Source organism: Castor canadensis, chromosome 12 (genome assembly GCF_047511655.1).
Source record: "Castor canadensis chromosome 12, mCasCan1.hap1v2, whole genome shotgun sequence".
Taxonomy (NCBI): domain Eukaryota; kingdom Metazoa; phylum Chordata; class Mammalia; order Rodentia; family Castoridae; genus Castor; species Castor canadensis.
Window position 1 is genome coordinate 86,666,310 of NC_133397.1, and position 16,216 is coordinate 86,682,525.

Below are 16,216 nucleotides of genomic sequence, written 5' to 3' on the forward strand. Positions count from 1 at the left end.
AACCATCCTTTGTGTGAGGCAAAAAAGTGTGGTGAGGTTGTTCATGGAAATATTCTGAGGATTGCAAAACAAAGGCAGTGTCATCATTTGTGTCAGTGATTGCCATTCCATAAAAGCATCACTAAGGGACTTTCAACTGTTGCATTTTCCACAGGCATTAGATGGCTTCATTATCGCTGTGACAACGGATGGCAGCATCATCTATGTTTCTGACAGTATCACGCCTCTCCTTGGGCATTTACCGGTGAGTTTCTGCTCCAGTGGCATTGCCCTCACACATTTTCATCTTTTCCTGGAGAATCATTCAGCTCTTAGATCAGAGGTGGTACAGGTATGGGGGGATGCTGTGTGTGAGAAAGGGATCCATGGAGAGGTAAGGAGCACCCAGGTCCTGGAAGTCTAACCAGATTAAGGTCAAGTCCCAGGGCAGAGGAAGGGCAAGGATAGGCATGTGTCACACTGGAACAGCCCTGGCACTATGATCTGCAAAGTCAGGCTTGGAGTAGGGATATGAGAACAGATTCTCATCCCTAGTCAGAAACAGAGACCACACAAGAGTCGCAGCACAGTTATTAGAGCCCAGAGGACAACAGACACCCTGAGTTAATTGAGAGCTGATAGAAGAATAGACAACATGCTTTGCGGTTCACTGGGGACATATCTGAGATTGCAAGCAGGTTGTAGCACTGACAGTGGTGAGGGTTTAGCAACAGGGATAATTTCTGGGAGTTAAAATACTCTGGCAATTCATCATTGGACCAATGTCTTGGAAGGCCTTGGGGAAGTAAGGAGGGGTTGGGTAGGCCAGGAGGTGAGGGCCAGCTCTGCAGCCCAGGGGTAGGTGATAAAGACTGTGTTTGGGGTACCTACAGATGTTAGCAGGTGTCTGTCATGACAGGTGTCCCTCTCTCCTTCTTTCTTTCCCTCTTCTTTCTCCCTCCTTCCTCCCATTCTCCTCTCTGCATAAGCCTCACTGACTTCCTAGTATTCCCAGAGCTCAGGATGACATAACTCACTCATGGATCTTCACCAAGATAATAGAGGACCCACCCTTGAGGGCCCCTCAAGCCTTTGTCCAACCTCCCATTTCCTGCTACACCATCATTGAGTCCTACAGAACCTTTGAATGTCAGCCTTGCAGAGAGCATTGCATGTGAATGACAGATAAACGTCCTCTCTTCTCTGTTCTCCCAACCAACCCAGCAACCCCTCATCCCATCACTTCTCCCCACTGCACATGGAGGGATAGATCACTAGTTTATGTGATGAGATGGGTAGCAGCTTGCCCTGGGTTTGTACTTAGGGAATCTTAACCAGCGTGACCCTCTCTTTAGCCACACTTGCCTGGGAAACAATGTGGCCTTATTCTGTGGGTAGCTTCTGTCTGCCTCGAGGTCATGAGCCCCACTCTGCTGGGGGCCAAAGGTTCCACATTGTCCTGGGTCCATCCGTTCCTAGGAAGTCAATCCCCCAACCTGTCATTTCTGCAAATAGTGTTGTGTGCATACAAAACTGCCACTCACTGTTTTCCCTTGCAGTGCTGTGTTGCAAACGTAATCTAACCAAAAGCCCTCACCTTTGTGTTGCAGACCCTTTCCTGAAGCCAGGGTGCAACAGGCTGGCGGGGGTGTCTCTCCTCATGACAGCTCTCTGAAGATGCTCTTTCTCAGCCCACAGGAGGCTAAGGAAGCCTTAATTTTTTATCTCAGGCCAGAAGGATAGTGATGGGGCTGACAGGATAGAGATGATAGATAAAATGTGACTCCTGTCTCTAGCACAGCTTCTAGGGGATCATCTGAGAACAGCTAGGGAAGAGAAAGGAGATGGGTGCCTCTTTGGAGGGAGCATCTGTTTTCCTTTGAGTGGAAAGGACTGGGCAATGACAGACCCTGACAGAAAACAACTAAAGGCCACCTGCTTACTGACCGGGAAGAGACAGGAGCCGAGAGCTGTTTGGGTACACAGGATCTCACCATTCTGCTTTACGCTCTTGTAATTATCTGATGACCCAGTTGCCATATATGGCAGAAGGGACTTAGAAAGTAAGATGGGAATTCTTCTGACTTGGATAGCAGTACATTAGGCCTTTTTCAGAAGGGAAGATGAAGAGCAATGTAGTCCACCTTTGTAGATTATATTCTAACTCTGGAAGGGCCAGAAATGACCCCAACTCTAATTGCCAATGCTAGATCTACTTGAGTGCTTATTAAGTGTCTGTACACAGAGACCCACACCCAGACACACACAGCAAGACAGTCCTCAAGTTTAGCTTCAATTTACTTTCAGCTTTCATTGTCTACTGTTTATTGCAAATGGGGACAAGGGCTGTTGAGGGTGGAAGCTTCCCTGTTCCATCAACACACAGCTGGTCACTCTGGGAGCCAGTAACTTCTGTTACTTCCGTCTTACTTGTGCGGCAGTGGGGTGTATCCAGCCAGTGAGCACAGAGCAGGGCTTACACCAGGTGCAGCTCTGCAGGGCTCATGCTGGGTACCACATTGCTCTGGCCTCTTCCTGGTGCTGAGGATTTGGGTTTGCAGCTTAGGAAATCTGCATTTGATTCAGTTCACTTCAATTCATACTTACTCATTGCTCAGTGTGAGCCTAGGATCTGTGCATAGCAAATGCAGCATTTCCAGGAGCCCCTGTGAGATTGTCTTTCCTTCAAGATTTGCACTTTTGATGAGAGAGTCCACCTATTCAACCATTAGCAACTAACAAAGACTTACAAGGTACCAGGTGCCGGTAAGAGTCACTTCCACATGTTAACATGTGTAAAGCCCTTGGAATGGTGCCTAGCACAGAGGGAAAGCTAGATCACATTTCCTCTCTATTAATCCTTACTCCATAAAGTAGGTATTACCTATTCACAGATGAGGAAATAGCACCACAGAGAGGGTAAGTAATTTACCCAAGGGGTGGAGCTGCGATATGAATTCAGTCACTTTGGCTCCACAGGTGGTGCTTAACCATTCCTCTGAGAAATGCTACAGAAGACAGAATAAAGTTGAAAGTTCCCAGGTTGTGGTGGTGGTTAGGAAGGGAGAGAATGAGGAACTGAAAGATGGCGGCCATGAGGGGAAACACAGCCAGCTGGAACACAGTGTGGCCAGGGGTGTTGGGGAGGGGGAGGTGAAGGGCAACCAGAATTCTTTCCACATGTGAGACTGTTGGACTTAAAGTCTCTCTGTTTCCTTCATACCACTAGAACCTCAGAAGCTCATGTGATAGATTTTTGTGTGGTGATTTCCTGATAAACTAACCTAGAACTTTCTTTTCCAGTTTCACAGAGAAAATAATAGCTGAAAACAGAAGGTGGTTCTATAAGAAAGGCAAAGCTCTTCAGTAGATAGCAGCATCCATAGCCTTTCTCAGAGTCTACCGTGAGCACAGGCATTCAAAGGAGAAGTGAGAACGAGGGGACATGTGTGCTTCTAGAAGCTAAAGGGAATTTTGGAGATGAAAACCTTTTGGGAGAGATCCAGGGGGAGCAAGCCACATGCCAGGACACAATAGGAGAACTGTCCAGATGGGGCAACACCAAAGGAGGCATAATCTGTGTTTTTTTATTTAGACTTTTGTATACTTTTTTAAAGTTAGCTTCCCAGATTCCCTTTCTGATTTGTTCATGAATGTGATGTTTGCCCTGAAGAGCTGGATCGTGATAAGCTCTGAAGGCAAAAGTCATGTCCCCATCCTTAAGCATGTGTCTAAATGTCCATTGAATGGGATACTGGATTTATAAATGAGCTGCCACTTTCCCCGTGACTGCATGCACACAGCTTGTCACAATGGGCATGCCTTGGAAGAGAGAAATAACCCAACTTCTCCAAAAGGAAATAATTTAAGGACAAGGACTTACAAAGTTGGAGAGGTCTATAGGCTACAAGATACTTTTGTGTAAGGTTGATTGTTCAGGTAAAAGCTCCAGCAAGAACAAAGAACAAAATCAGAATGGAGAATGTGGCCAAATTCCTGGGGCCGGGACACACAGGGAAGAAGGTCACAGAAGGGGAAGACAGAGCCCCTGGCTTATGTTACCACAAAGTGCAGCAGCAAGTCCAAGGCCATGAACCACTCTTTCCAGGAAACACCTCTCTATCCTTCCCTCCCCCCACCCTGCCCTCACATGCTGGAGGAGCCAACCTGATGCAGGCCACTTTGTCGGAGGTGGCTCCAGGTGAGGACAAGGACCCCAGCAGATGTGATTGCAACTTAAAGTTGATCATGGGTTAAAATAGTTCAGGTCTCTAGATTTTGGAAATGTTTTATGCTTCCTGATCTTCATATGCCAGGCATACAGATTTGCATATAAAACAAATGTCTAGTATTTAAATTAATGACTAAGTGAGCAGGAATATAAAGGTGACCATCACCAAGGCTAAGAAACAGAACAGAGTTAAGACCCTAAGACCTCCTATCTGCTTCTCTCCCATCACACCCAACCTGCACCCAAAAGACAACTGTTTTCCTAACTTTCAAAATCATTGCTTGCTTATTGTTTTTTGTAGTTTTACTAAATTTGAATTGATTGCTAAACTATAATTTAGTAGAGGCTGAGTATGTGAAATGCATGGAATCAGAAGTGTTTCTGACTAGGGATTTTTTTCAGATTTAGTAATATCTGCATATATTTGCATAATGAGATATCTTGGGAATTGGACCCAAATCTAAACACACAATGCATTTGTGTTTCAAATACACCTTATATTCATAGCTTGAAGGTAATCTTATGCAATATTTTCAATAATTTTGTGCATGAAACAAAGTTTCATGATGGGGACTTTTCCACTTGTGTGTCAATGCACAAAAAATTTCAGATTTTGGATTTTTGGATTAGGGATACCCACTGTATTGCCTTTTGTTTAGCATTATGGACATGTAATCATGGAAAATGGACTCTGTGACTTCTTATGCTTCACCTGTGTGCCTTCCTCACACTGTTGGGCATTTCTGTATTTGGTTTTCATGGCAGTGCAGAATTCTGTTGTAAGAACATGCTCCAGTTAGGAATTCATGGGAACTGTTCTGTGTCCAATCTGTAGTGTTTCTTGATGAGTGTGCTCAAGCATCCCTCACTAGTTACAGAATGGCTGGTAGTGGGCAGGTGTTCCTTCACTGTTAGTAGGTAGAGCCAGATTGTTCCCATAGCAGCTGCATCAGTTTACCCTCCCAGCAGAGCAGGGAGTTCCAGCTGTTCTGAGTCATCAGAACTTGGGTTTTGTCAGACTTCTTCATTTGTGTCAATCTAGTGGACAAAGGTGTCTCACGAAGTTTTAATTTGCTTTTCTCCTACTTACTAACGAGACTGACAGTCTTGTCATATTTCTGTTGGCCATTTGGATGCTCTCTTCTGTGAAGTGCCTGGTCATGTACAGTTGTGCATTTCTTAATGAGAGGGATATGCTCTGATAAAGGAATCATTAGGCAGTTTCATCATTGTGTGATCATAGAATGTTCAGCACAGATCTAGGTACTATGACACTATGACTTATTACACACTAGAGGCTGTATGTGTAGTGGAGCCTTGTAGCAGTCATGACACAATGGTAAGTATTTGGGTATCTAAATATAGAAAAGTGCAGTAAAAGGTACATCAGAATTTTATGGGACAACTATCGCATATGTGATCCGTCATTTACCGAAACAGCCTTATGGTGTGTGTATTTTACATTTTGACATTTTCTTTTTGGCCTACCTCTCCCTTCTCTTTAGGGTATTTTGATGAACAAAGATATTCTTTTTTTTTTTTTTTTTTTATTCATATGTGCATACAAGGCTTGGTTCATTTCTCCCCCCTGCCCCCAGATATTCTTTCTTTATAGTTGTTAGTTTGGATATTTAGTTAATTGTTCATTGCAGCAAGGTTGCAGGTATCCTCACACTGTCTTCTGGAAGCTTGGCTGGCCATTAGTTTGATTTGAATCTCAATTGAATCCAAGCATCTCAAATGCATTTGTGACTTCCTGGTCCCTTAAGCCAGGTCAAGGCCCTGGAGATTTCTCTGAGACCATCCCTGCCTCTGTTCAAGGCAAGGCATCCCCAGGACATCTCATTGTTATCCCTTCTAACTATGGCCAACACATGTCTCCAACCAGAACTGCCAGGGCCCCTTAGGGACATTTGGAGACTGAACATCCACCCAGCCCATTTGCAGCGTAGCCAGCCAGCTTCTGTGTGCTTTTTGTACAAACCTGCTTCATTTTGCTCAGTGAAGTTGAACTCATGCTACTGGCTCAAAGGCAAGAGGTGCCCTTGAACTCACAGTTCTCCCAGAACTGTGTCTTCACAGTTCCAGCACACTTCCAGGCCCTTGGCGGCCCATGGGGAAGGCTGGAGGAATTGCAGTGTAGAACTCAGGGCAGGCCTTTCTAGGAAAGCTCAGCACAGAGCCAGCTTGACAGCACAGCCTAGGGCCTGTGAGCAAGTGGGGGACAGAAGCTCCTGCCTCCCAAAGGTAAGTGACACTCATGACAACGTGACTCATCTGTGAGGATGGCTACAGATGGCTTGTTCCCTCCATTATGTCTGTAATTGCTATTATTTTAATCAACAGAACTTGGATCATTTGAGGAACCATTCAATTGCAGATGTAATCTACTTTTCTATCAGAACTAGGGCTTAAGTTTTCAAATTGTCACTTTGGCAGTTTTTAGCATGTAGAAATGACATAATAGTAATATACTAGCAAACACATATAAGAGTCAAACACAGTTTGACTCTGAATCATTATTAACTCATAGTCCTCATAGCCTCCCATATACCCCACCTACTCCCACATTCATCGATTCATCTTCATTCTGAGGTGCACTCCAGCCAGTCTGCCATTGCTCTTTCCACAAACATCTAGGCCAAGTGGCCCCCAACCTTGCTCTGGGGAAAGCAGCTTCAATGGAGCCCTCCAAGAAAAGACCATGGAGTTACTTAGTTATGGTTTTCAAGTGTCTGAAATATCTTTAAGAAGAAAGTCTACTGTCTTCTGTGAACATTAGTCAACTGCTAAAAGAGCTAGAGAGAATGGGATTAAAATAAATCATGAACATCAGAAGGCAAGTGAGAAAGCCAGAGAAGTAATAGCGTAGGCTAGTGAAGGTATCTGTTGGTAGGTAGTCTTTGTCCATAGAAGTAAAACTTGGTGCCTCCAATAGAAGCCATTCTGAATCCTTCCTTTCTCTCTTCTTGTTCTTCAATTACCCACCAAGCTGTGTCTACCATGTGCTTCTAACCCAGTGCCTAAAACAGTGTCTGGCACCCAGGAATCCTCAGTAATGTTGGTTAGAACATTGGTAGGCAATGAATGGCTTTGGATTCTGTTCCTCCTCTCCATCCCCTTCCCTGTTTGTTCACACTCTGGCCATCTCTAGCTTGGCTTCTAGTGCCCCACCCAGGATTGGACCACATAGCAGTATCCCAGGAAAACACTCAAATTCAAAATTCTAAAAGCAGTCCCTACTGAATATGGATAGATTTTGCACTACCATAAGGTAAAAAAAAGTCCTAAGTTGGCCCATCTTAAGTCAGGGAGTGACTGCTGTCCTGCTGTCTCCTGTCTTAATGTCCCTCTGTGCCCTCCTGCTGCCCTAGTTCCTCAAGCCAGGTTTTCTATAATCTGGGCCCTGCTTCCTGCCCTCTCTGCTGCTACCTTCCTGCAATGTTTAATGGCTCCCACTTTGCCTTTGTGCCCACTGTGGCCCCTTCTGGAGGATCCTTCCTGCCCTGCTGTCTGGCAGGCATCAAGTCTCATCCAGAGATTGCTCCCTGTGGGACTGTCCCTGGGACACTCTGTCCCCAATCCCTCATCCTCAGTGTTTTCTGAACACCATTTGTGTACTTCTCTCATGGTGCTGTCCATGCAACTTGTCCAGCTAGTCAATGCATTTTTATTGAAGGCCAAGCTCCATTCTGGATATCAGAGATAAAGCAGTGAACAAGGCTCTGGGATTCCCATGGGAACACGGGGAGCAAAGTACACTAGTCAATGAATACATGAACAAGAAAATGTCACTGGAGTTGCCTCTGTAATCATCCCATAAGTGCCCATTCAGTACAGCTAGCATTTATTGAGTGTTTGCTGTGTGCTCTTTTATCATCAATGTAAACCAATGAGCTCATGCAATCCTCACATTTCCTCATCTTGCATTGAGGAAAGTGCAGCTTGAGGGGCAAAGCAAGTGTGTCGCCCATCTCTGGGGCTCTCACCTGCCTTGCTATGATACTGCCATTCACGGACACTGAGGCATGCTAATCACCCCACAGAGGGGCTGTCCTTAAGGGTCCATAGCCAGCAGTGACAACATGGCATGGCAAGCACAGCATTAGGAAAGCACAGAGACCGAGTGGTCAGGGGAGGGCATAGTCAGGGTGGTGGCTTCAGAGCTAGGACCTGAGGGATGCTCTGGGGTTCACTAGCTATAAGGAGAGTGTGGGAGAGTCCAGCCTGATGGAATAGGCCAGAAGAAGGAGCAAACCTGGTACACTGGAGAAAGGAAAATTGGGAAGGTTTGGAGTATTGGGAGCAAAGGGAAGGTAGAAGGCATGGTGTGCAGAGCCTGAAAAGTGTCCCAGAAGTTTAGTCCTTGTCTCCTGTGTAACAGGAAGCCAAGGGATGCGTGTAAGCAAGGTGATGACCTGGTGCTACCCAGTGCTCCTCTGGCCAAGTTGGACAGGCACTGTAGTTGAATGGGGAAGACCAGTTTGGCCAAATCATCCCCCAAGCAAGAGATGAAGGTTGTCTGCACAGGGGTAGAAGCCACCAAAACAGAAGGGAATGGAGCAGCTGGATGTAGTACATCCCTATAATTCCAGCACTCAGGAGGATGAGGCAGGAGGAGTTCAAGGCCAGCCTGGGCTATACAGTGAGACCTTGTCTCAAAAAATAAAAACAGATAAATAACATTTCTAGAAGAAAGGGACAGCAGAGAGAATTGGAAGGAAGAAAAATGGGCAGAAAGTGGGCATTGAGTGTGGAGTGAAGGTGGGAAAGGGAGGATAAAAGGATGTCACCTGGACATATGGTGGGGGCAGGTGACCAGTTGCAAATATGCTTTATAGATGAGAACCCAAGGTATGGAGAGGATAGGGCCAGAATGGATAGGACAGTAGGGATATGTGTGGGCCTGTGGTCCCTGGGGGCATCTGAGCAGAAGTTAGAGGATAGAGCCTGGGCACCTGAAGAAGAACTGTCTGGATATTGAAATTTAAGGGTGTGTACAGATCTGTTTAGAGCTGTGAGGGTGGAAGCAATTATTGAGGGAAACTGACGAAGAGAGAAAGACGTCTCTTTTCTCCATAGGGAGTTCGTACCTGCACTGTTCCAGTACAGTAGCCACCAGTCATGTGTGGGTGTTGAAACTTCTAATAAAATTAAAAATTCAAACCCTCAACCACACTGGCCACATTCCACATGCTCAGGAGCCACATGGGCAGTCACTCCTGTCCTAGACAATGCACATTAAGGCCATTTCACTCACCCAGACAGTTTGATTGGACAGGGCTATATCTAGACTCTGTGTTACATTTATTTACATCCCACTGTCCAGGCACTTGGAAAAAAGTGCAACTCCTGCAATTAGAGACCATTAAGAAATAAACAGGCAGCCTTTTCTGGACTAAAGATCAATAAAGGAGCCCCAGGCAGGAGTGTCAGCAAATGGGCTCCTCAGGCAGAAGGACTCAGTTCTTCGAGCATGTGTCAGGCTTGATGCCTGGTCTTTCCTGGGCCCATGAACAGCACAGCATACGCATTTGAGCAAACACAGGGCGGGGGGGCCTTATATCCACAAGCTCCACAAGCAAGGGTTCAGTAAAACATTTGAAAAAAATGCATCTGGACTGAACATGTACAGCCTTTTTTTCTTGTCATTATTCTGTAAATGATACAGTGTAATAACTATTTATAGAGAATTTCCATTGCATTCAGTACAAATAATATAGAGATGATTTGAGATATATAGGAGGATATGCTAAGGTTCTATAAAAACATTACATCATTTGATATAAGGGAATTGAGCATCCATGGATTTTGATATCCACAGAGGTCCTGGAAACAATTCCGAGGATATAAAGGGATAATTGTAAAACTTTTAAATTATGCATATATATATTTCTCTCTCTTTTTTTCTTTTTTGGTGATACTAGGGTTTGAACTCAGGGCCTCTTGCTTGCTAGACAGGCACTCTGCCACTTGAATCATGCCTTCAGATAAGTCTCGTGCTTTTGCCCAGTCTAACCTCAGACAGAGATCCTCCACCTCCACCTCCTGAGTAGCTGGGATTACAGACATGCATGCCCCATCCTTTTTTTTTTTCAGTGTTTAGGATTGAACCCAGGGCCTCACTGAGCTATAAAACATTTTGGATTACAATTCAAGATTACAGAGTGATCAGCTGAGAATCTTTCCAGGAAATCAGATCTTGAAGTTTGCAGTTCAAAAACTGGTTCTGAACGCAGAACTAAGAAGAATCAAGAACACAGTTTTTGCCTTTGCTTTTGCTGTTCATTTTCGTGGAGTGTGCACCATTGCTTTTTATTTTCTTTTGCAGTCGGATGTCATGGATCAGAATTTATTAAATTTCCTTCCAGAACAAGAACATTCCGAAGTTTATAAAATGCTTTCTTCCCATGTGCTTGTGACGGATTCCCCCTCCCCAGAATTCCTAAAATGTAAGTTTTACTATCCTGGTGTTACCAGATCTAAAATTGAGAATTTTACTTTTGAAAGGAGTTAGAATTAATTAAGAAGAGAGGACTAATTTTAAGAATAATTTTCCTCATGACTCAGAACTTTTCCAAAATCCTTCAAGCTAGATTTTAAGTTTAAAGCTAAAACTGGAATTTGGAATATATAGGACATGTAGCTTTTATGTGGAAAATTTGAAAGCATAGAGCTTAAGAATAATAACTTGTTTTGCATGTATGGCAAGAATTTTTTTACATGAGTCTTTTAGTAATGAGCAGGGCAAAGAACAGTGAACAATTTGCTTATTTCAGTGAACCCTAAAATGCTAAATTTCTGTAATACCAAGTAGCCAACTGGTGATTGAGTAATTAGGTCAAAAATTCAAATTCTGTCCTTCTGAGGCTGTCACCTGCTGTTTATATACATCTGCAATTTTTGTAGAATTTTAAAGTTTTTAGTCAAAATATTTACCAACATGGATAGAAAGCCAGCCCTGGTGCCTATGAATCACGTGTCACTTAATGAAGCATGCTGTAGCAAAGATGCTGCATTTGTTCAAGCCTCAGTCCATTTTCCATGCATAATTTGTTCTGTCGTACATCTGATTTTACTTCAAAGCAAAGCAAAAAAAGATTAAATTAAAGAGAGCAGCTCTATATGAGCAGCTTTATTTTAATATACTGTATGAAAACAACCGGAACTAATCAATGCCGACATAACCAACCACAGACATCTGTGAGCAAATTAAGACTAATTGGGTCCAATATAGAATTCCGACTATCTATGCAGTATGGAAGGGAAGCCCTGGGCTGCAAAGGTGAGAAGCCAGGTTCCATAGTTGGTCAGAACGAGAGAAATGTGGTGGCCCTGTGAGATTGACACCTGTCTAGAACAAAAAGACAGGACCTGCGTGGGCTAGAGTCCATGTGATGCTCATCTTCCTTTTTCTCCTCTTCTTCCTTTAACGGCCCAGCTGACAACGATTTAGAGTTTTATTGCCATCTTCTCAGAGGCAGCTTGAACCCAAAGGAATTTCCAACTTATGAATACATAAAATTTGTAGGAAATTTTCGCTCTTACAACAATGGTAAGCTTTAATTGTCCTATAATTGCAACAGTGACTTTTATCATGTAAACCTGCACACAAGGGCCTAAGAATCACCTGGGGGAGGAGGGAGAATGTGTGCTTTTCATATTTGCATTTGGATTTTTTTATTCATCAGTGTTTTCTTCCATTCGAGAAAGTACACTCCTACACCTGTGTATGCCAATGCACAGTCCCCTTGACTTGAATGGGATTTGGGGTTTTTTTCCCCCAAGATGATGAAATAATTTGGTAACATGAGAAACACTTTATAGTTAATAAAGAACAGGTTCAGCTAGGCCTCTGTGGTGATATGGAGAGATTCAACCTTGCTTTCTGCATTTTTATCTCTTCTTTACAGTTATGCTGTGAGTATGCTTCAGTAGATCTGGCTCATGGTTCATTGTTTAACTGTGTTCCTAATTCGCTGCAAAGGGGCTATTTTATCATGAGCAGCAATCTATATTAGATAAACTATCATGCGGAAGAAGGCAAGCAGTAAAAGTCTTATTTTCTGAAATTTCCCAGTTAACTAATTATCCAAACTCTAGCTGCAGAGACATGAACTCTAAATAGACTTAAACACCCACTTTTACTTTTTTTTTTTTGGTACTACTAAGATTTGAACTCAGGGCTTTACACTTGCTAGGCAGGTGCTGTTCCACTTGAGCTACTCTGCCAGCCGTTTCTTGTGTTGGGTATTTTTGAGATAGGGTCTCATGAACTATTTTTCCACAGGCTGGCTTCGAACTAAGATCTTCCTGATCTCTGCCTCCTGAGTAGCTAGGATGGCACACAGCCTAGCTTGGTTTTTTTGGTTTGGAGGGTTTTGACTGGTTTATTTGTTTTGTTGTTGTTTGTTTGGGGGTTTTTTGTTGTTGTTTTGGGTTTTTTTTTTGGTTGTACTGATGTTTGAACACTGGGCTTCACACTTGCTAGGCAGGCGCTCCACCACTTGAGCCATTTAGCCAGCCCTTACTTTTACTTTTTGACACATGCAAAATGATGGTACAGACCTGATGCCAGAAATGTTCCTCAAAACTCAACGCAAAACAAATAGTTTTGAAAGAGCTAATATTTCAAAAAACAGCGAAAATGGGAAAAAGTAGGAAAATATGTTGACAGGGAATGCAGGAAAGAGAGAAGAGAAAACTGACATAGAAAAACAGAGACAGAAACATGAGCTGCAGAAATCAGGGGAAGGCAGGTGGGAGGTGGCAGCTTAGGGAGGAGATGAGGACAACATTAACTTTTGTTGCTTACATTACTATGTAATTCTGGGCCCATGTGCGTCTGTTATCCCGGCCAAATTAGTCCCAGGTTCCGTTAGAACCAGTCAAAGTAATGGCACTGAGTCCCAATGCTGAGGCTAGCCAGGATTTTTTCTTCAACCTCAAATGATCCTTTGTTGCATGCTATTTGTATAAATGTGTATATTTATATATATAAATGTTTATATATATATATATATATATATATATGCTTGTTTAAAAGACTTCCACTAGATGCTAAACAGAGTGATCCTGACAGAGCAATTTTCAGGTCCAGTGTCCAGGATTTTGCCTGGATAGAGAGCTCCCTGACTGACTTGGAGGGTTTTCAGTGAACTGACCCATTCAGGTCACTGAATGATTGGAAGTAGTATGAGGTCACTTTCCCAAAATCTGGGCAAAGCCAGATAAAACCAAGACCTGACCATGTCTAATCCAACTCGTCTGAAAGGCTTGCCCAAACTTTATGAGGCAAATGTTAAGGAACCACAGTCAGAAGTAAATGGTGGCTTGTTGAGACTCCCAGTTCAAAAACCTGACCTAAGAGGAGCCCCACAGAAAACCCAATGTCAAGCCAACCCTAGTGTGGGTTTTTCAGCTGAGGCACCTTGTTGAAATGACTATTCTCAGGCCCTGCCCTAGAGATTTTATTTCAGGAGAGTGCAGTTGAAAAGGACTGGGGAATTCCAGTTGGAGGAGTCATGGACTTGGACCAGTGTGATTCCACATGTGAACCCTGGAGGTTTTAATGGCACACCTTCCAGACCACTTTGTCATTGAGTTAAAGTGGTGGTTTAGAATTTGCTTAAAATGTGTATGTTGATTCCTCAAAAACATAGAACTACCTATGATGTAGCAATTCCAGTTCTGAGAATTTATCCAAAAGTACCATCAGGGACTCCAAGAGATATTTGTGCATCTGTGTTCATAGAAGCATTATTTGCAATAGCAGAAGGTAGAAGCAACCCAAGTGGCTACCGGTGGATGAATGGATAAAGAAATGTGCATAACCTTACAATGCAAAATTATTCCGCCTTAAGAAAGAAAGGAAATTCTGACCGTGCTGTATGGAAGGGCTTTGAATAACATTGCACACAGTAAAATAAACCAGTCATCAAAGGACAAATATTATATAATTGCACTTATAGGAGGTGCCTGGTGTAGGTACTTACATTCATAGATTACAAAAAGTAGGATGGTGGTTTGCCAGGTGCTAGGGGAGGGAAGAATAGGGAGCTGTTGAATGGAAAAAGAGTTTCAGTTTTGCATGATCAAGAGAGTTCTGGAGTGGATGGTGGTGATGGTTGCACAATATGAATGTAGTTAGCAATATTGAGCTGTACTCTTAAAAATAGTTAGGATGGAGCTGTGGCTGTAGCTCAGAGGTAGCATGTGTACTTAGCATATGCAAGACTCTAGGTTCAATCCCTGACACCAAAAAAAAAAAAAGATGGTAAACTTTACTATATGTGTTTTATAACAATTTTTCAAAAACTTTTTTGTGTTTTGACCATAATATCAGCTGCTGGAATGGCAGCATATTCTAAGCAGTCACTTGCACAGAGGGAAAGGTGCCCTGGTCCTCAGACTGTGGGAATTAAGGGAGACTGCTCCTGTGAACCGCCCCCCCACAACACTGCACACACTTAATTTAAATAACAACCTGTGATTGGCTGTTGAGCAGTTGTATCCTCTGTGAATTTACATTTCCACAACCCTCATTAAGAAGCTGCCACCTATCACTTTGAAGCATACTGTCACTTATCACATCTTAGATTTCAAGGAAACAGGGAGGCTTCATTCTGAATACCTGGGATGTTTTATTTTCACTTCAAGTTGAGACAGTGTTTGATTGAAAAAATGTGTGCAAATTACGTGTGACTTTTTTTAGAGTTACTGCTATAACACAAAGCAGTGAAATTTACAAAATTTAAAACCAACAAGGTAGTGTCTCTGCAGAGTCTGTAGTACAAACCAAAGTTAGAAGGGCTTTACTGAAACAAGAGCTCCAAATGTAAATGTGGAACCTTCAGACCCTAAGGCAAAGGACCCCAAGTGAAAATGTAGGCTTGTTCCAGTTAGATAGAGAAATAAATTACTGGGTTGTATTGCGCAGTAGGGTGACTATGGATAACCATAATATACTGTATATTTCAAAATACTAGAAGAAAGAATATTGAATGTTCTCTCACCACACATACAAAAATGATGAATGTTTGAGGAGATACATATACTCACCATGACTAGAACATTGTACAATGTATACATGTATTCAAATGTCACATGACTCACTAATATGTACAATTCTTATGTGTTAATTTAAAAACTAAGGACTGGAGATGTACTCAGTGGTAGAGCACTTGACTAGCGTGAATAAAGCCCTGGGTTCCATCTCTAGCACCGGGGATGGGGAGGAGAGAAACAGATAAAAAATAAAGAAATAATAAAGAAATGTGTATCCCCAGGGTAGGGAAGAAAGGGTGAGACTGAGCCAACAAGGGCTTTCAGTGACCCTTAAAATGAGGGTCCCCTCTGCTTGCCTGCTAACCTGAGTGACTGTTAGGGATCCCTCCAGCTCTGGAACCATTGCAAGTGGATCAAGTTAGCAGGAATCTGGGGGATGGGACAAAAGCACCTTTGTCCTTACTGAGGAAATTACACTTTCAAGTCAGAAATTTCTGGCTGTCGGAGTGGCTCAATTGGTAGAGCATCTGCCTAGTAAGTGAGAAGCCCTTAGTTCAAACCCCAGTACCACCAAAAAAACTAAGTTGGAAGTTTCCAGATACATACAGGGATTATACCCCATTCCCCACCTGCCCCAGGTCCATTTCACTGTATAAACATGGCAACCATTGCCCAAATACTTGAGCAAAATGGAATTTTCCCCTCGTTCAGTATTTGCACAGCCTGGTCACGCCTTAGGACTACTTCGTCATTTGCCTCCGATGACCTGCAGGAGAGGAAGGAAGACAGGACTTAATTTTTTTTTAACCTAGATTTTTAATAAAATGAAGACATAAGTGTTGGGAAATGAGACAGGAAAGTAGCCTTTCTTGGAAGTGCTCCCTTGAGAACAGTTTCTGACCTAGTCTGGAAAAAGCTCCTGGAGAGTCCAGGCTGGGATAGGTGACCACATGTCCCATACTCTCCTGGGAAAAGCCAGCACGGATCCTGGCTGGCTCT

General features: G+C 43.2%; 1 protein-coding gene across 6 annotated transcripts in view; it reads left to right on the plus strand.

The window, feature by feature from the left end:
• Npas2 (neuronal PAS domain protein 2) overlaps window positions 1-16,216 on the plus strand; it is a 156,293-nt gene that overhangs the window by 104,278 nt on the left and 35,799 nt on the right. For all 6 annotated transcript variants that reach the window (XM_074050369.1, XM_074050371.1, XM_074050370.1 and 3 more), the window contains exons 5-7: window positions 155-244; window positions 10,542-10,662; window positions 11,652-11,765. In XM_074050369.1, the coding sequence (XP_073906470.1) occupies window positions 155-244; window positions 10,542-10,662; window positions 11,652-11,765 (325 nt within the window). The remainder of the gene's footprint in view (window positions 1-154; window positions 245-10,541; window positions 10,663-11,651; window positions 11,766-16,216) is intronic.